General features: G+C 36.9%; 1 protein-coding gene across 1 annotated transcript in view; it reads left to right on the forward strand.

Moving 5' to 3' along the window:
• ush2a (Usher syndrome 2A (autosomal recessive, mild)) overlaps positions 1–21,399 on the forward strand; it is a 236,098-nt gene that overhangs the window by 74,931 nt on the left and 139,768 nt on the right. Inside the window, exons 22-32 of the mRNA XM_056234074.1 lie at positions 3,009–3,139; positions 7,871–7,997; positions 8,497–8,598; positions 8,682–8,870; positions 8,965–9,095; positions 9,413–9,689; positions 10,367–10,570; positions 11,101–11,181; positions 13,400–13,585; positions 16,221–16,334; positions 18,632–18,793. Of these exons, the coding sequence (XP_056090049.1) occupies positions 3,009–3,139; positions 7,871–7,997; positions 8,497–8,598; positions 8,682–8,870; positions 8,965–9,095; positions 9,413–9,689; positions 10,367–10,570; positions 11,101–11,181; positions 13,400–13,585; positions 16,221–16,334; positions 18,632–18,793 (1,704 nt within the window). The remainder of the gene's footprint in view (positions 1–3,008; positions 3,140–7,870; positions 7,998–8,496; positions 8,599–8,681; positions 8,871–8,964; positions 9,096–9,412; positions 9,690–10,366; positions 10,571–11,100; positions 11,182–13,399; positions 13,586–16,220; positions 16,335–18,631; positions 18,794–21,399) is intronic.

Genomic DNA, 21,399 nt, shown 5'->3' on the forward strand with positions numbered 1-21,399 from the left:
CATTGTATATTATTGAAATGTAGCCAAAGCAATAAATTAAGCAAAATCAATGGTTATCTAATCTTGTGCTTGAAATGACTTTGTTAAAGGATGCAAGTCCCAACAAGTCAAAGTAAAAATGAGATTAAACAGGCAATATAGTTGAGGTGAATTGACTTGAGTTTTGATCGTCATTGAAATATTACAACAGTCTTGTTCTTTTTGGGGGGGTTAAAATGTTTGTACTTTAAAGTCACATTGAAAATCTTATCTAAATATTTTATCTATTTTATTTTATTTTATTTTTGTTGTAATTCTTTAAAGTGACATTGAAAATCCTATCTAAATATTTTATCTATTTTATTTATTTATTTAATTTTTGTTGTAATTGATTATATTTTAGGCTTATCTTACTTGCTCTGTGTCTATACTATTCATCTATTTTGTTTCATTTATTTCTTTTTTAGTCTTGTCTATTTTCATATCTGCATTGAGTGACAGAGAAAATGTACAATTTCCCCAAATGGTAAGCAGTAATACATGAGAATGAAGCAATTTTCAAAGACTACATGCTATTGTAGCACAAAATGTTAAATTATACAAATTATTTTCCTTAATTAATTTGATTGATTGTCAAACGGCCTCAGTCAGTGGAAAGTAGAGGGAAACTTTGTACAGACATCATTAGTTTTTCCCCATTTAAAGATTAATCATGAAAAGCTCTGGCTCTTTAATTCTGTAATTTGTATATTTAATGGGGTGCTGCAGAATCTATGACAGTAATTAGCATTTCCTGAAAACTCATTAATACGCAACAACTTGATTAATGCCGCAATAATACTAACATGACTGAAGTTATTCAGGTTATGTACTAAGCAGATTAAATCCAAATAGCCCTGTTTGTTTTACTTATGGCTGATATAATGTTTTTTGGCAGAGAAAAATATTTTGGGATAAACATGTATGCCATCAATTCCCATTATCCACCAACTGACAAATATTTGTAAAAATTGTTTAAATATTGTATTAAACATGTAGAATTATGAATAATGTGTGACTGTATATGAAATATAAATAGTGTGTGTGTGCATACGCCAAACATGTGCACACACACACACACACATACACTCTCTCACATACTATATATATATATATATATATATATATATATATATATTTTTTTTTTATCTCTTTTAGTCTCAGTCCATGTTTGGTGGGTGCATTACCCTGAGCACTGTGTCTTAAAGTGCTGATGCAGACCCAATGTAAAAGTGCTTCACATCTTTCCCATGTCTTAGCGCTAGTCTTGAGACCCACAGAGGTGAATCTCATTCCTCATCAGCCTGCTCAGACCAGCCCTGTGCCTGAGAGACCTCTGACCACAGCTTTTCTGGACAGGTCTGTCAGTGCGTACAGCGGCACGCTGCTCCACTGGGATCTCAAATCCCACAGATGTCCCTTTAGCCTCCACGTTCCCTCTCCTGTAATGGACCAGACGTTCTGATGGATGTGAAGCACTTGTCAAAAAATAGCTGATCACCCCAGAGAGATCTGCTCTGCTGAACCTACAACTTCTGAACCAGGTTCTCCCCCACCATCCTCCACAGGACTGTGACTGTATGTGGTCAACAGGAGCTCTGTGTTCTTTACAGAACACCTTAAGGACTGTATTGAGGAGCTCTCTCTCCATGCCATGGAAGAAAATACATTTGAACACATATTAAGCACATGTGGGATCATGTTAAATTCATGTTGCGTGTGATAGAAATTCAAAGCCTTAAATGCTGTTTTCATTCGATGTAAAATAGTTCACATTCACATTTCAAATACTTTTTTTTAAGTGAGTGTTTAAACATATGTATTTATATTTTTTATGCAAGTATCTGAAAAGCCATTGTATTTTATGTATTTCCACCCAGCACTTATGGCGATGCATTTTTTTGTGAATTTTTGCACTCATTCGTCATCATTTTTTATATATAGGTCTCTTATGCCCGCAAAGGCTGCAATTATTTAATCAAAAATACCAAAAAAAAAAAAACATTTATATTGTGAAATATTATTACAATTTTAAATAATTGTTTTCAATTTTAATATTATTTTAAAAATGTATTTTTTTTCTGTAATGGCAAAGCTGAATTTTCAGCAGCCGTTACTCCACTCTTCAGTTTTACATGATTCTTCAGAAATTATTCTAATATACTGATTGGGTTTTAAAGAGAAATGTATTATTATTATAAAACAGCTGTGCTTCTTAATATTTTTGTGGATATTGTGACACTACTTCAAAAACAGCATTTATTTTAAATATTTTTGAAATGCTATAAATGTCGATCATTTTAATATGTCCTTTATAATAGAACATATAATAGTTTTATCAGGGCAGTAGCTGTCTTGTGCAATCCAGCATATAGAGTCAGTCCTGTAGGGTTGGTATTCAGATGGTATAATCCCTGTATCTGTTGTATAGATCTGAAGCCTGAAGAAACATCTTGCTGCTCTACATGAGGTCAACCAGACTTACAACCTCTTCAATTCACTGGAGATTCTAAGATAGATTAAGTAGAATCTTTTTAATCTAAGCAGTCTGTATTTGAGTGGGTTTCTACTCTCAGTCCTCAACATATTAATGAACTTATATTGAAGAAGGACACCACTTCAAAGTGGTTCGTTTTTTCTACGTCTGATTTTTAGGTCAGATGGTGGAAGACTTTACTAAGAACAGTTCTGGGAGGATTCTTTTTAAAGCAGCTCTGTTAGGATAAAGACTTTAGAGGTTAGCTCTTCTCATGCATTGCTCAATGTTTTTTTTTCTCACAGGCATCACACACTCATACACACTCACACCGGCTGCTTCAGTTTCTCACAATTCTGGGCCTTTTTATCCTTTCCATACTAATGAATGTAATTTTTGTTGTGTTCATGCATTATGACATGCTTTCACACTGCTTTATAATGCTTTCTGTGCAGTATTTTGGTTAAACAGTCAAACAGTTTATTGATATGGAACATGCATTGACTCTCCCCAGGCCTGCAGCTGAGTTTCCGGACACACGTGGAGGAGGGGGTTATGCTGTTTGCAGTTTCCCCTGGAGAACAGGAGGAGTATGTCGCTCTGCAAATACACAACGGCCGTCCATACTTCCTCTTTGACCCTCAGGTACATCATGGCCATGGAACGTTGTGTGTTTGTTTAAGCCTTTAAACATTTAAGTGTGATAGATACCAACCTCTAGACCAGAGGATTTATCGGAACCATGTTGGTTATCAGCTGATATTTCATTTCACAATAACAGGCAATTTTGAAAATTTAATTGAGTTGGCTCATTTTCACTGTTTTTACATTTAAACTACAATTGCTATCAATCTTTAAAGACACAAATAACACTGTTAAATGTAATCTTTAGCAAATACCAAAATGGGCATCCATTTTTACATGCTGTATATTGTAATGTTGTGATACCTATTCAATTTTAGCACTTAAAATGACTGATTTTAGTGTTTTATGTTTAATTTATTTAAGAAATGTTAATATTGACTATTTATTTATCCGTATTAACATTTAACTTATCGTATTAAGAATTTTAATATCTACTTTAATACCCACTTTACACAGAAATCTGTGCATTTTGATTGATTAAGTTCTTCTCTGCTAAAAACTTGAGCTAAAAGAGGGTTTGAGACCAATTAACTTGTTACCCGCAGACATTGGGTGGGAATAGCAATAGCATGCTAATTATGCACACTGCAGCACTAGCATGTAGGGTTGAGTCTATTGCTCTGATGATGAAAGCAATCATGAAAGATGATTTCACATTAGTGTCCAGGAGACCACCGAGAAACTCACCCCACCAATAAGCGCCATTGCCGAATATTGCCGGTTTTGCATTCGTAAACACATTTTGTCGGGGTAGTTTGATAATTATAACTAAAAGTGGTGTCATGCCCAATTAATGTCCCCTGATAGCATGCCCATTAGTTCCCCCATTAACGAATTCAACAATTCTAATGGGATTAGCACCATGGGATGCTAATTGAGCGTGACACAGGGAACTGGTATGCTTCCCCACACACTCTTTCTAATGATGAAATTAATGAGCATTTTATGAAACACTGTCTCATGAAAGCGTATTTAGTTCCTGTAAAGGCTGTCACAAATGATGCTGTTTTTTTTCCCAATGTCTCCTTATCGGAGTCTCTCAGAGATAAGCCAGTGATGAGTGGTTTCCAGGCATACAGTGAGGAGAGAAGGTCTCTCCAAGGCCCATGGGCATGATTAGTTGCATTAGTACCATGGACAGCGCCCATTTCATCTTAAACAAACTCAAGGGCTATTAAGCAAGAGTATGCTGCTCACTGTGTTAATGACACACACTACATCACCAAAACCTATAGCAGCTTCTATAGGACTCTTGTGGAACGGATCTTTAATGAACTGTTTGGAGTGTTAGTGCGTAAATTCTTTTAACCATACTCACTGTTTTCCACTGACCATTAGTTTTTATAGTTAAAAGGAGCATTTTCACTTATAGACTAAATCATTTGTGTTTATTAATTGTTTTATGAAGTTGTGAATTTGATCATTTTAAAGCAGTGGTTCTAAACTAGGTGGTCCACTTGGGGGTCTCAGCTAACTTCAAACGGGGCCACAGAATGACTTACAACTATTTAAGTATGTGAAAAATTGGATATTAAATATAAAATGTCGAAAATGCTAAAAATTATATAATAATGCTGAAAACGCACACAGAATAAGAATCTTGGATGTTCTGGAGTTACAAAATGAATAATGGTTAATGAATTTAATTTAACATATGAACAAGTTCCTAGTTTCTATTAATAAAAAAGGTTTGAAAACAAGCAGCTTTGGCATAATAATAGCAGAAATACCAAAGGAAATGTCTTAGCCTATATTTGGGGGCTTCAAATAATTGCGTCAAAAAGGTTGTGAACCACCGATTTAATAGAATAGTTGTCATTAAATATTTACTCATCATCATGACGTTTCTTCTGTTGAGGTTAAATGGGGGACATTTTGAATAAACTGTCTTTTATTCACATTCTATTGCAATAAGGGAGTATGTCAAGTCTTCAGAAGCAGTGCAATAGCTTTGTGTGACAAACAAACTGAATTTTAAGTCTTTCTTCACTTAACTCTTTCCCTGCCAGCGTTTTTGAAAAAAAGTTGCTAGTCACCCCCAGCATTTTTGATCATTTTCACAAAAGTTTCATGGCCCACAGAATAATTTTTATTCTAGCTTCATGCATTCATTCCACACTTTTTTATGTGGTGAATATGGGTATGTTTCATTTAAAAAACAAAACAATTTGAGCAAAAAGCTGAGAAAATTGCGTTTTTGTCAAAAACTACGTCTGGATTGGATTCAGAACGATGATTAAAACATAGATGGGGTAGATCGAGTCCATCAACACCCCGAAAGCTTACATAGTAGCTTACATACAGTTTTGATTTATATGCTGTTTAATGTTGATGATCGCGTTATTTTACATATGCTTACATATGATATTGCTTGTTTCTGCTTCTTTTTCGCCTGTGTTTTGATCAGGAGATTCAGTGCTCTTTCAGAAGATGCGTAATAGCGCCCCCTACCGTATAACAGTGAAAACATGCAAAGCTGGAAATTTCCGTCAATGGCAGGGAAAGAGTTAAAATCTCCCTTACTCTCCTTATGTATATATGAACAAATCGCTCTCTTGTGTAGGATATTTCCGATGAATTACTCTTCCGATTCACAAAATTGGTCTGACTGATTTGTTTATGATTGATCCAGGTGTGGAGTTCAAGTCATTGTCGCAATGAACCGTTCGCAGTGGTTAACAGCCTACTGAAGAAGATTTTCCGTGAATAAATTTCAGTCAGTTTCTCAGACAGAACAAACTATTATATGACTTTTATATATTGTGTTGTATACTGTGAATGAGTACTTTTACAGTTCTTTTTAAAGTTTAAGGCCCCATTATTTGTAATTACAAGGAGGAAAAAGACCAGTGGATTCTTCAGAATGTCTCCTTTTGTGCTCCACGGAAGAAGACATTTTTTTGGGAAAGACATGAGGGTGACTAAATTATGAGAGAATTTCATTTTTTTTGGATGAGTCATTTCTTTAAGCACATCTCAAAAGTATTTGAATGTTTTTGTAAAAAACAAAAAGATCCTTTGAAACAAGACCTAGTTGATAATTCATGAGCTTAATCAGCAATTAATTTATGCAAGTAGATGATATGTGGTGTAAATTTCCTCTCGCATTGCTGCAATTTTCTTAAAATTGATGAATGCTGTGACTGATCGTTTGGGGTTCAGTCATTAGGACTCCCTAGCTGATGTTAACAGCACATGACTGAAACTTGAATACATTACATCAGATGTTCAGGTTGTGATGCCGTTTATAGGTCTGCCTCCCAATGAACAAGACTGATATGATTTTTGTTTGTCTTCAAACATCTGAAATAAACACATTCAGTAAACACATTTTGGCCTGGAATAATTAAAGTTAGCTGTTAACGGCTGGCAGATGATATTATTCAGGAAGGCTTTTAGTTGTTGTGACAGAATTGATCTCTCATCGTAAAGAAGCCCCACTGAATACTTTCAAAGGGAGGAGGGATAGGAATGCAGTGTTGTGTCTGTCCTGGCTTCTCCCTAAAGCTATTTCTTCTCCTCTCTCTCTCTCTCTCTCTCTCTCTCTCTCTCTCTCTCTCTCTCTCTCTCTCTCTCTCTCTCTCTCTCTCTCTCTCTCTCTCTCTCTCTCTCTCTCTCTCTCTCTCTCTCTCTCTCTCTCTCTCTCTCTCTCTCTCTCTCTCTCTCTCTCTCTCTCTCTCTCTCTCTCTCTCTCTCCTGCTCTCTGCAGTAAGCATATCACAGGGCTGACTTTCCTCAGCATCCACACACATATTGATTTGATCATTAAATCTTCATCACAAAGAGGAGATGCGATACTTTGTGTCTCTGTGCTTTCACTGCAAAGCACTCAGTCAGGCCGTTAAGTGTATGAACCTGAATGATGTCATATTTTAGCAGGACAATAACCCCATCTTATGTTGATGGTGCCAGCCCATGAAATTTACTGCTTTTGGGGAATGTCCTATCTCTGGGCAGAATTCCTTAGCGCCTTGGTGCCAAGAGGGATTCTGGTGCTACTTTTTCAACTTCTCCAACTTCTCCTCTATAAACCCAGATATAGAAGAGCAAATGGTCAAAGTTAGCTCTGGGTATATATCAGTGTGATCAGTTGTTGGTGAATCTTTACCTATAAACTGTGCCTGCCTGTTATGGTATTGCGCTTTTATTGAGCTTGAACCTCATTTTAATGCTGACAGTGGGGTTTTGATTTCAAGAACTGACTCCTTGATTTCATGAGTTGGATGGAATTGACCACAACAATAAGTTAAATCGGAATGGCAGGAACGGGAATTTACTAGTTCTTTATGATTCATTCTGGGAAATGTTCTATCCTAATCTAATCTGTCTTTCTGTCTGTTGGTCAGTCTATCTAGCATTCCAATGTTCTAGGGTTCTAGCGTTCTATCTTTCTACCTATCTATCTATGTTTCAAAGCTTTTTTAAACTTCCAAACAAATCTCTGCCATTATTCAAAGTTTGTCCTGACAAACTGCTTTTCTAGTTAAAAGAAATATAGATATATGATTTTCTTTACACTTCAAATCATTTTACATTCCTTATATTCCTGTTTGTATTGAAAGTGTTTACACTGCATTAGTTTATGTACATGCATTTTACCTCATAAGCTCTGCTGCAGCACAGGGAGGGGAATGTCTCCTCTTCCTAAAGCTGCTGATCAGCCATCATTTGTGCAGTGTGTGCGGTGTGTTCATGATGAGCGAGTGATTAACCCTCAGCGTTTGATGCTAGGCCTCAGCCGTGGCCCTCAGCCCTCGCAACGATGGAGGTAGACGCTATAATGACAACCAGTGGCACCACCTGATCGCTACAAGGAAGCAGGCCGTGGGAACAATCATTGTCGACAATCAATACAGCGGTAATGACGCACACACATATGATATTCATAGGCCAGCCCTGCACCCTCACTTCTGTCCTGTTCGGTTATTCAGTGCCTGTAAAGCCCCCGACTTGAACAGATTTCAAGCAAAGGAATTATCAAGGTTAATCGTTGCCATTCATTGTGTGATTAAAATAATTAGGCCAAAGAAGCCTCTCCTTTCCTGAACTTACATTTCAATTAAGACTGGTGGTGTGAAGCGGAGTCTCCCTCTTCCTGTCTCAAAGCGGTCTCAGGGGATTCTTCCCACCAGAGGGAGGGTTGCTTTATCTCAGTCACTTTTTTAGAGTAATATGACTTTATCTGCTCTAAAGCATCAACTGAAACCGTTGAAATATAGAAATACAGTTGTTCAAATACTGCTGTACCCTGCTCTGATTATTAGAGCAGCCAGGAAGAGTCTCAGAAGAACATTATTGTATTGATTTAGCATTGGCACGTGCTCAGGGGTATAAGCTCATATTTTTTCCTCCAACAGGATCGGCATCAGCTACAAGTGGCAGCACCATCATCGGTCAGAATACGGGCGTCTTCATAGGAGGGATTCCAGAGAATTTCACCCTTCTTAGACAAGACACTGGTAATTTATCTCTGAATGTCCTGATAACTGACAGTAAAATCTGTATCTGCGAAGAGTTGCAAGTACTTGTTATATGTATACAGGTCAAGCCCAGCTGGTGCAACATGGGTTTGCTGGATGTTTGAGGGATGTGATGGTGCAGAAATCCAGTGGCACTACTGAAGTATGGGAGCCTCTGGACTGGGAATCAGCACTAGAAAAACATGAGACCTATGACAGCTGGGAGGGCTGTCCTGCTGTCTCTGAAGACGGGGCCTACTTCCTAGGACATGGTACTACCTGATTTAAACTTCTTTCACGTGGTCTGATTGTTTGTGATGTTAATGTTGATTTTTCCTAACAAATCTATTTCTTTTTTATATTCAGGGTTTTTGAAGGTCAAGCCTGAAATATTCACCGGTGGAGATTATTTAGAAATATCATTTGAGTTCAAAACTGACCAGCTAAATGCACTACTATTGTTCGCCTATGATGTAGATGGGAAGGATTTCATTTTGGTAAGTTTGCTTAAATCTAAACATTAGGGCTATCAGTTTAATGATTAATTAAATATCACTTAATTTAGTGCAATAAATAATTAACAAAAAATACTTATTAATTTAGCACAATTAGTTAAGCCCCCTGACCTGTGCTTAAAACTGTTGTTGGATAAATTCAAGGACCACCTCAATGTTGAAGGTTTTTGCTAGTATTTAATTGATTAATTGCAATTAATTCATTTTAATAATCATGTAATATATTTATTACACAAATAAGCTGAAATTAGTATGTAGTGTTTCAAGACATCATTGTAACAGTTGTGTGTGTCATTCAGGCGGAGCTGCAGGGTGGAGTTCTCTTCTGGCTGTTGCGTTGGGGTGAACAGATGGCAGAGTTGAGCGTATGGGTGGGCCTGTCCTACTGTGACGGGGGCTGGAACACTTTGAGTGTGCTGAAGAGAGGCCTGTTAGTGAGCGCTGGCCTCAATGACGTATATGAACAGGAAAGGAAGGGCATGGGTGGCCCTCTGACCATCAGCTCTCCGCTCTATGTAGGGGGAGTCCCACCTGGAGTAGTGCACCCAGCACTGAACAAACACAGCCTTCTGCACGGTGAGACACTTGCAGGTTTATGTGTATATGTGGACATTTTTGGCCATTCATCCAGTGGAGCATTTGTGAGGTCAGGCACTGATGTTGAACGAGAAGGCCTGGCTCGCAATCGCCGTTCCAGTTCATCCACAAGTGTTAGATGGGGTTGAGGTCAGGGCTCTGTGCAGGCCGGTCAAGTTCTTCCACACCAAACAGTCAGGCAGGTAACATTCTCCTGGCATCTGCCAAACCCAGACTTGCCTATCAGACTGCCAAACAGAGAAGTGTGATTAGTCGCTCCACAGAACACTTTCCACTGCTCAAGAGTCCATGCTTTACTCCACTCCATCCGACACTTGCCATTGTACTTGGCCAAACAGCTGTACATGCAAGCCTCACATCACCATAAAGAAAAAAAATATATATATATTGGAAGTCCCCTCTGATAATACATTTCAAGGATATTTGTCTGATAATGGACCTATAGGTTAACAGGAAAGAACAAAACATTGGACCCATATAGTTATAGAATCATGGTTTCAAAATGTCATAACTGATACAAATATCTGGAGTTTACTGACAGTTTTTATTGTTTCAGACAAATGAGACCAGTTCAGAATGTGACTCAAACATCTTTCTCTCTTTGTCTCTCCTTCTGTCTTTGTCTCTCTTTCATCCTCTTCTGTGCTGCTCTGCAGGTTTTGGCGGCTGCATCAGGGATGTTAGATTCGCACGCGGGCCTGTCGTAAGCTTGGCGGCCGTGTCCAGCAGTGCTGTCAGAGTCAATCTGGATGGATGCCTGTCAGCTGACACCAGCGTTAACTGCAGGGGAAACGACTCCATTCTGGTGTACACGGGCAGAGACAGGAGCACAGAGGACCTGACACTGCAGCCCTTCACGGGTAAAAGCAGCATCCGACCCCTTCTCGCAAGCACAATCCCCACCAGCGCAGTAGCCAAGCCTCATTGACCCACAGCTATTTTGGCCTCGTGTTGCCTGCCTTGCCTCTGTGTCAGGCGATTGTTTGGCCTAATTTGTCCTTTCTGCTTGGAGTTTGTTATTGTAAAGACCAAACAGAAGAACAACATAATATGTACAGTCCAGCAATGGACGCAGACACGACACCAGGGGCACAGAGAGGTCATATCTAAAACAGTCCCCTTCATCAGCAATACTGAAAAACTGTTGAGAACTGCACCTTAGCTAATGCACACGGACAAATATAGCCGAGGTGCCTCTCTTGTGAGTGATGGAGATGGAGCGAGAAACCGTTTTTGCGTTTGCCAACAGACTTATTGACTTTCTCACCAAGATAAATATTCACTGAAAGAACTCAAATTGTCAATACATCAAGCTATTTTTTATATTGAATTGTCTTGAGAAAGCACATTTCTTTTTAAATTGTTTATTTTTCTCTCTCTTTGTATACAGAGTATTTGTACAGAGTAATGGCATTGGGAGAAGGAGGTTGGACAGCCGGGCCGTGGCAGCGGGGACGCAGCAGAGAGACAGGTAGGACAGGTGCCAATAGGTAGTCAAATATCATTAGTTAGGCTTTGGATCTCACTGGTAGAATCCTACAGTCGGATGTATGCACTGACCCTGATGAGATAATATATATATATATATATATAGACACACTACTGCTGTTCAAAGGTTTGGGTCAGTAAGATGTTTTTTTTAAATACTTTTAATACTTTTATTCAGCAAGGATGCATTTAATTGATAAGAAGTGACAGTTATTAGCAATTATAATGTTACAAAAGATTTATATAATAAATTTTGTTGTTTTCTATTCGTGAAAGAATCTAGTGTTATGATTTCCACAAAAATATTAAGCAGCACAACTGTTTTCAACATAATAATACGGATAATAATAAGAAATGTTCCCTGCGTATCAAATCACCATATTAGAATGATTTCTGAAGGATCATGTGACACATGAAGACTGGAGTTATGATGTTGAAAATTCAGCTTTGCCATCACAGGAATAAATCACATTTTAAAATATATTACAATAGAAAATTATTTAAAATTGTAATAATAATATTTCATAATATTACCATTTTTACTGATCGTTTGATCAAATAAATGTCGCCTTGCTGAGCGTAAGAGACTTCTTGCAAAAACATTTTAAAAATCGTACCCCTTTGAATGGTAGTGTACAGTAATTTACAATAATATGTAATTACTGTAGGTAAATGCATAATGTACAGTTTATACTATAGTTTTGCTCAATAATTATAGTTTCCAAAAAAAGTGTATTCTGGCTACTATTCATACTTTACTGTCATACAGAGCACACACACACTCTTACTCTCTCACCTAAGACAAAAAGGCCTACAACTTATCCAGCACAACAGGCTCTACACTGATATTTGTTTGTGTCATAGTTTTCAGGCCAACCCATTTTATTCTTATCTGTACAATATATGTAGCAGTCAAGGAGATGAGATCTGCTTGGAGATTGCTTATCGTGAAGCTCTCTGTAGGAGCATGCATCACACACACTGCCTTATTACAGATGAAGACGGTGTGTGGAGGAGAGAAAGAGAGAAGAGGTTGATGGTGTCCATATTGAAACGAAGAGGCTCAGATATGTAAAATGATGCTTAAGTGGTTAAATATATGTAATTAAATTAATTGTGCATAATTAAGCACAAACAAATAATTAGACTTTGAAAGCTAAATTGGGCTATGAAACGCATGTTTTAATGGTTATAAATGAATAAAAAACATCTTTAACAATTACTTCAGTGCACATAATAAGGAAAGTCTGTCTTTTGCAACCCATTTTGATGCATTTCTAATTGAATAAGGATATGAAGGAAACATAGAACAGGACTTGATTTTATCCATTGATCAAAATCAGTGCCCTAAAATAGCTATAGTTATTTCCTAGTCAGTTCATTTTGAATAAAGTTTAATTAGACAAACTATGTATTTCCTTTGAAGTAACATACCCAGATGAATTGTTCTCAATAGAACCAGGAATATGCTTTAAGAATGTATTTCATTTTGATTTAATTTTGTCTTTAATTACATTCATTCTGTCAGATTTCTTTTCCGCTCTCCGTATAGTTACACATTTGCTTTCTGCCGTTCAACAGCAGTGTTATTTGGTTAAAAACACATTTGTAATTTGTAATACCAGCCCTGTTGGTGTAGATGATGAATCGCAAAGACTTCCTACTTAAATTTGTGTACACCACATTATAGGTCAGACCAGCTTTCCAATGGTGGATATATTACACACATCTGCTGTCTGGCTTGTTTTGACTGTATAAACGAGTGTTAAAGAGATTCTATAGTCCGTGACACATCATAAATGATGCTTGTTGCATTTCTGCATATGTTTGACTGTTTTATTTATACCCCCTAAAGTGTGAATCCTGAAGAGAAAGCAAGCCATCGCTTGATGGGTGTGAAATATAGCCCGGAATGAACGCTGGATGTACAGTCATATTAAATCAGTGCTGAAAAAGTTACAACTCTAATAAATTGTATTTATGCTAATGGTTAGATATGATTTACTGTGTCTATTAAAAGTGAGAAATGTGTGTGCTGCTTTTCTTTGGCCTGACACACACTTTCTCTCTTTCCCAATTGGATTCTCACACTCTCGTACCTCTCCTCCCCCTTACTTTGCCCCCCTCTCTCTCTCTCTCTCTCTCTCTCTCTCTTGCTTTTCTTCTCCATGTGTCTCTCTCACCTATTATTTCCTGTACAGTTCCACAAAGTGTGCTGCCTCCCTCCAGAGTTGAGAGTGTAAATGGTTCCAGCGTGGAGGTGAGCTGGGAGGAGCCAGCAGAGGTCAGAGGTGTAATTGAGAAGTACGTACTGAAAGCGTACAGCCGGGACCGTCCCTTCTCGTCCCCCATCAGCGCCACCTTCCCCCACTCTCAGCACCTGACAGGTAAGGGCCACGCCGTCCGCCTGGAGCTTGGCTCTGAAACCTTTTAGCCCTCATGTTCTGTTTGGGCTCTCAGAGACCTCAGTACCATTTTACTAGCTTGAAAAAGGGAATAAATAAAATGTTGATTTTGAATTGGCTATTATTTTACCTGACCATAACCTGTGCGAAATGTCCAAAACACCTTTAAAGGAATTGTTCACCTGTAAATGAAAAAAAATGTGTTCACCCTCATGTGTTTCCCAACCCATCTGACTTTGTTTCTTCCATGGAGTCCCTTGTGAAATATAAGTAAACTTTTAAGTACACTTTTGCATGCTTTTAACAGGAATAATTATTATAGAGATAATATACTTTAAAACAATATACTTAAGTGCAATCTAAATGTAATGTTTTTGAGCACCTAATTGCATGTTTTTCTAATGAAATGAAAATATAATGTAATTTAAGTAATTAGTTGAACGTAAGTGTTTTTTGACCCACATATGACATAAGTACATCTTTATGCTGTATGTCATTTCATAATTATTACTTCTATTGTCTTTGAAATATACATAAAGAGTACCGTTTAATGTACCGACAAGCATTTTACAGTATGCTAAAATAAAATATACTTTAATAACATTTCTATTGAAACTTTTCATGTATTTAAATATATTTTGTGTATGTAATTTCACATTTGTAATGATGTTGTTATTTAGTAACTTTAAAATGTATTGACTTTAAATGTAACATCAAATAACTTATAATCAAGTACTTTATATATGCTAATGAACACAGTAAGTATAAGCATACTTTTTAAAATCTTGACAAAATATTATTAAAACATAAAACTTTTAAATGTACTGAATGTAAAGATTTGATGTACACTACAAGTGCACATTCAATACTATTAAGCACACTTCTTTTTCACAAGGAGTGACAAAATGTCCTAGTTGTTTTTTATAGAATTTAAATGAACATGAACATTTCAGTGAATAAGTAAGAAAGATATTTATTTTTTGTTCGTTCCTCACACTGAGCTATCACATTGCTTCAGAAGACTCAGAATATAGTGCACAAGTTCCACTTTTATTGTGCTTTTTTGTTCTTTTTGGAGCATGGCATTCATTGAATGGAAGATATCAGCCCAGCCATTTTGTTAAACAAATTTTATCACATTCTTTGTAAGACATAAAGTCATACAAGTTTGGAATGACAAGAGGGTGAGTAAATAACAGGATTGTATTTTTTTGGTGAGCTATCCCTTTAAACGCAAAATGCAATAATGCTCCAGACGATCTGTAGTCATGACAGTGTTCCCTATATGACATTGCAAGTTTATAGACTGAAAATCTGCTTGGTTACTTGAAATTACTCCAAAGAACAAATGAGGATCTTGAAACAACGATTACGTTCTTAGATGACCAATCACTGTGGTTAGATTCTGTCTCCGGGCAAAGCGAAACAAGAAGACACTTTTTTTTGCCTTGTTCTTGGCACGCTTCAACCTGCGCAAGCCCAAGCCGCACTAATTTATGATAGTCGTGACACCAAAAGCAGAATTACACAGGCAGATAAAAACTCCGAAAGCAAATGAGTGGGTAACGAGAGGAGAGCAGGTCAGGCTCTTAATTGAATTAAAAGTCTGACAAAAAAAAAAAAGTTACACTTACCTGGCCAATTATGGCTCGGCTGGGGTGTTTACCTTCCAACTCTTCCAAAATCTGTCTGCTACATGGATACAGTGGACGCGAGCCAAAGATTCACTCATACACTCCATTAAATGGATCCTGCCTTTTTTTTTTGGATGACAAATTTAAAAAATAAATCCTGTTTCAAAGTCTAAAGATGAATTAAAAGCTGCACTTGCTAGGGCCCTCTGATGTAAGTCATAAATCATAACAGAACTGTTGTTTACTATATTTATTGTTTTAAAGTTTGGTTTCTAAAGGTCAATCTAATTTAGATGGTTACTCTGTAACTGATATTTCATGGTGCAAATGTAATTGTAATTGACACAAACCATGTTTTTTCTCATTGTTAATGTAGTGTGGGTCATATTTTCTTTTACTTTAATTAGTTTTTGTTCATGTTTTCGGAGGATGAGAGGATGAGGAACCTCTCAGTGGCAGGTGAATTTGTGGCAGAATACAAACATTTTTATTCGATTTTTGTGATCCTATCAAAACTGAACAGCGAAGCACAAGCCTTATTGAACTTAGGCCACGTCTTTAACATCTTCACAAACAACCACTAATGAGTAAAAGTACTGAGCGATGAATTATAGTCAGAGTCATATTGATCACAGCAGGCCTGGATAGTGACTTTCATAGCATGCAAGAAACCCCCTTTAAATAGCATCGGCCACTTTATCCATTAAATAACGTCATTAGTGTCCCATATCCTGAATAGCAAAGGCCGCATCACTTTCCATCCGTCTGATTAATAGGAGATATTACTGTTTGATAATAAAGACCTTTTTAAATCCAGACCTATTATCAGAAGTGATGGTTATATTATGCTGTGTTTGAAAAGCCATTGCATTAAGACTTAAGGAAGCAGAGTTGGGGAGGCCCACTTTTTGAAATATGGAAGAGAAAAGAATGACATTTGCCTCTTGCTCTCTGAAATGTTCTCTTCCTCTCTTCTTTCGCAGGCACTTTAAGTGGCTTGGCTCCTTTTAGCAGCTACAGTATTACCCTAACGGCGTGCACTCAGGCCGGGTGCAGCGAGAGCCCGCTCGCCACCGGCTTCAGCACTCCACAAGAGGGTAAAGTCATTTAGAAGGTCCTGACTCCCACATTTCTTTGATGAATAATAAAAGTGACGAGAGGGGCTCAAATAGTGCCGAGCCATTTGCTTGAAAACTCCAAACTAATTTGATGACAAAGTGCAATGCCAGGCTGTAATTGCTCCGTCTTATTTATTTTTTTATTTCCCCGTCTCGATCTTGTTCCCGTTTTTTTGGAGAGAGTGGTTTTAGGAACAGGGTAAGTGTGGGATTGAACCCTCTCCCCTTTAATGACATGCATCTTTAATAGCTGTAATGCAGATTAATGGGCTTTTTAATTGCTGTTACATTGTTCATGCGAGAGCCTTGTCTTAATGTAAGGCATCTGAAAGATTAATGAAAGCTTCTTCTTTTCACTCAACCAGAGAAGTAAATCTAAAGACAGTTTGGGCTAAAAAGAATTGATTGTGGAGCCGAAAAGTATGAAATCGAGAATCAAGCGGCCCATTTCCACCGTTCTCGTTCAATCCAGTGAGGTGCGCTCCTGTGGCGCGAGCGCACCGCGGCAAACATCATTTCTCTCTCTCTCTTTCAACTCTTCCAGGCTCATTCTTTATTGCCTTCACATCTGTCTGACCGCACAGGCAAGACAAAGAACCTTCTTCCTCAGTCAGGGAGGAAAAAAATGTCATGTCTATTGACCGAGAGCCTTTTTCCGACATGAAACAGCAAGTATAAAGACAGATTAATTGTCAGCAGCAATTATTTTCTCTGTCTGATTGCAGAAATAGAGCTAGTCCCAAATAAAATGAGATCGCTTTCAGGCCGAAATTGTCAGATATCTCTCTTTTCTGCTCTAGAGGTTGAAAAATGTAGATAGCTTTTTAATCTAAGTTGGGCTAAATAGCCTTGTTTAAAGGATAGTATGACATTAAGGGTCATCATGGTGTGAAAAAAAAATCGATCTGATGTGAACTTGATTACTAACCCAAATTACAGCATCGATTCTCCATAAGGGAAATTTTTAACATTGTTTTAATGCCACATACAGAAGCAACTTCATTCTCAACTTACTCGGAGCAAGAGCATGTTTGACCTAAATTGCTCATTGAGGCAGTCTTTGTTTGTCACCAATGTATTTCATTTGATTAACAACCTAGAAATACGGCAGAACCTTAAATATTTCTCTTTTTATTGCATGTTTTCGTCAATTATAGACCGTTATATAAACATTGTAAAATATGAAAATATTTGTTCTTATTATTTATTATTTAACCTGTTAAATAAGTATGGAATAATTGACAACGCGTCTGTTGAATTATTAGAAAACAAATGTTATAATAATTTAGTGTCCTGGAGTCAATTATTCGGCTTATACTGCAGTTACCACACGTCGAGACATTGTTTGGATGTTTTATTTTTAAGACATTTAGGTTTGTATCCTATAAGTGCTCTTTGTGTGTAAGAATAATTCTTACGCATCTCATCCCATGCCTCCGTTGCTATTTCAAAGCGTAATTTTAAAGCTAGTAACGGAGGCTTGAGCCATTGATATGCAGACTAATGCAGTTATCAGAGAAAGAGCAAGATTGATTAAGCGTGTGTGAATGACCTGATTCTGTGCGTCTCTCAACAGTGTTTGTCAGCAGCGTCTCTATTAATAGCAAAGCTGCAAGTGTACCTGCTTCAAGAACAGCAACATTGCTACCTCTCTACTGAGTAATGTCATGTAGCTTTTCACTAGAGAAACTATTTTATTGATAAAGTCCCGGGCAGTGCTGACAACAAGTTTCTGTGCTCTTGTATGTTTCTGTGTGTGAGAGAGTGGATGTTTGTGTGTGTATGCGGAGAGAAAGCTGACAAAAAAAAGTGTGCTTTACATAAATAAAAATGTAGTTGAAAAAACATGGAAATAGTTTGTCATTTTCATCCTATTGTTTGTTATATTTATTTGCTTGTTCAGTGTCTATATGGGTTTTGGTTCTTTTGCTGTTTTAGGCTGTAATGACCTTTGAAATAACTGAAATAATTTAGCGAAGTGATATTGAAATGTATTGCACACCTTTGGATGTTTGTCAACTAATCAAAATCAAACACTCAACAGCTATGTAGTATAATATATAATAATAATTTATTATTAAAATATAAATACATTTATTATAAAAATATTGTCATATTTTGTGTTTGTTTTCAGACCTTTAGAATTCACCCATAGGTTTCTAAAATCAAATGCATGCTATTTTTTAAAGCTTATTATTTATGTCTCTATGAATTGTTCACTTTAACTAAATAAGTAACTAACTGTTTGATCATTTTATCAATGCCTTTTTTAATAGCTCCTCTAGAGGTTTCTCCACCTGCTGCGATCTCCAACCCCAACTCTCTGTCTGTCCACTGGGACCCTCCGTTCAAACCCAACGGCATCATCACCCAATATATCCTCTACAAAGACAATACTGTTGTGTACCAAGGCAACGGAACCAGCTTCAATATCACAGGTAAGCAAGACTTTGCTGCCTGGTATCCATTGCTTGAATGGAAAGTGTCCAGTCAAGGTCACATACACATTGACTGGATTTGTGACATTTACTCATTCACAAAAGGAATGTTCTGGGTTCATTACAAGCGAAACTGTATTAACAACATTTGTGCCATCATGTTGAATGATTACCACAGAAAAAAAGCAACGCTATGTTGACTAACTTTTTCAGGAGACATTCTTGGTGCTCCACTGTCTCCGTGTTTACACATTAATTGCAAGAATGATAGAACAGAATAATGCAGAAAGAAAACAAGTGGATGATTAGCATTTAAAAAGACAAAGTCCAGGATGTTTCTTTGAACCATGTTAAACTGTCATTGTGAGGATGAAAAGTGGAGCCTGATGTAGGGAGCCAAGCACATGACATAGGAAATAAAATATGTATTTGTTGATAATACATCAGCATGATTTACTAATTCGTTCCCTCGTTTTATGTAAATCGTGCGCAAAATTAAAAAAAATGTCCCTCGTTTTTATTAAATCGTGCACACTATATAATAATCCGTTCCCTTGTTTTACCGAATCGTGCCTACTATATAATAATTTGTTCCCTCGCTTTACTAAATCGTTGCACGAATTAGGGAACGAATTAGTACAACCTGGCCGCGATTTACTAAATCGAGGGAACAAATAATTATATTGTGTGCACGATTTAGTAAAACATGGGAACAAATTAATATATTGTGCACACGATTGAATTAAAACAATGGAACGTATCAGTAAATTGTGGCCACAATTTGCTAGAACGAGAGAACAAATTGTTAATCCATGGCCAAAATATACACATTTTCTCTTGCATGTCATGTCCGGGGCTCCGTACTTATGAGACCTGCTTATAATCTCTTTAATGCAGAATTGCACAGAGCGAATCCTTTCAAATGTATAACTTGCATTTTAAGGGTAATTTTGTCCACTTTCGAATCATTTTATTTAATGTTTACCCTTTGTAGTTAGTGTATAATGTTATTCAAGGTAACCAAAAACAGTTGTAGTTTACAGTAGTTGTACATCACCATTCACACTCTTTCTGACCTTTAGAACAAATCAGGCTGTTTGTTTCAGTAGAAGAAGATGCAGTTCAATAACTAAAAATCAGAGCGCACGGCGGTCGCATGGGCCAGATATGAACTAGGAGAATTGCTGTCCATATTCCTCTTGATTTAATCACATCCTGCAGTAAATAGGTGGAGCAGATGCTCAGCTCTAAAGAGCGTCACTTGTATTGCTGTATTTCATCTTGCCAGTGGAGACAGGGCCAACAGCCAGCCATTGTTTGTTGTTTGTTTTCTTTTTTTCTATTCCCTGCGTGCTCTTTTTGCGAGTAGCAGAAGCCCATGCTCTTGGCGTTAATGCACGAACATTGTGAGATGTTTTATTAAAAGGCTCCAATGCTCCAGCCGCCGCTTGACCCGGGGTGAGAAGCATGCCTAAATGATATGGAGCCCCCAAAAGGCCAATTTACACTCAGGACAGGTATATTCTCTCTGAGATGAATCATTCAGAATGTCAGCCCCCTCCTGACCGCACACACACACACATAGACGTATAGACTTCCACTACTGGATTGAAAGGAGTTCTCAAGCACAGAACAAACCTTGTGACTTACATAAGAATACATATTTCTTTATTTTCCTTAATTATTTACTTGTTGTAAATATGAGTTTTTAAAATGTTTTTGAAAGAAGTCTCTTATGCTCATCAATGCTGTATTTATTTGGTCAAAAATACAGTAAAATTGTGAAATATTATTACAATTTTAATATATTTTAAATGTCATATAATTAATTTTTTTTGTGATTGAATTTTGTCAAGATTCTTTGATGAATAGAAAGTTCAAAAGAATAGCATTTATTTAAAATATAATTTTTTTGTAATATTATAGTTATCTTTACTGTCACCTTTAATCAGAGTAATGCAATCAAAAGCAAGTCCTTAATGGCATCTAAGAAATGAACTATTATTATTTTTTATTATTTGTCTCACTTAAACCTTCCATCCTGTTAAATAAAATTACAGAAAATTATATTACAATGTAATAAGATTATTATAATATAATATAAGATGATTATTATTTTGTATATATAATAATGTATATATTATAAAGGTGGTTTATATACAATAAAGAATTTAACACCATCATGTAAGTGCAAATTATAAGGTGTAGGCGCTTGACAGGAGCTTGGCCAAAGCATATTTCTAAAGGTCTAGTATAGATTCAAATATGTATACATCTTAATTAGGAAGAGTGATCGGAACCAAATGTTTCATGGCTTCAAAATAATAATCAGCTTGTTTTTCAAGTAAAAATCAATTGCGTTCTTATAATGGTATACCAACAAATCAGTGAGAGCAGGGTCTTATTCCACATCCAGATTGAAAATTACAGCTTGTCTGAGAGTAATCATTGGGGTGTTCATGTATCCGAATATCATTTTATTGCAGCACCTAACTGGTGTTGAGCTCCCTTTTCAGTCAACCTCGCCTCATTTCTGCTGGTCCCATTCGAGCCCACAAAAACAAAGGTCACGCTGAAGTCAATTTCCTCAGTCCATGCTCAAAGAG

The sequence above is a fragment of the Rhinichthys klamathensis genome, unplaced genomic scaffold, assembly GCF_029890125.1.
Source record: "Rhinichthys klamathensis goyatoka isolate OS25496 unplaced genomic scaffold, OSU_Roscu_1.1 h1tg000387l_1, whole genome shotgun sequence".
NCBI lineage: Eukaryota > Metazoa > Chordata > Actinopteri > Cypriniformes > Leuciscidae > Rhinichthys > Rhinichthys klamathensis.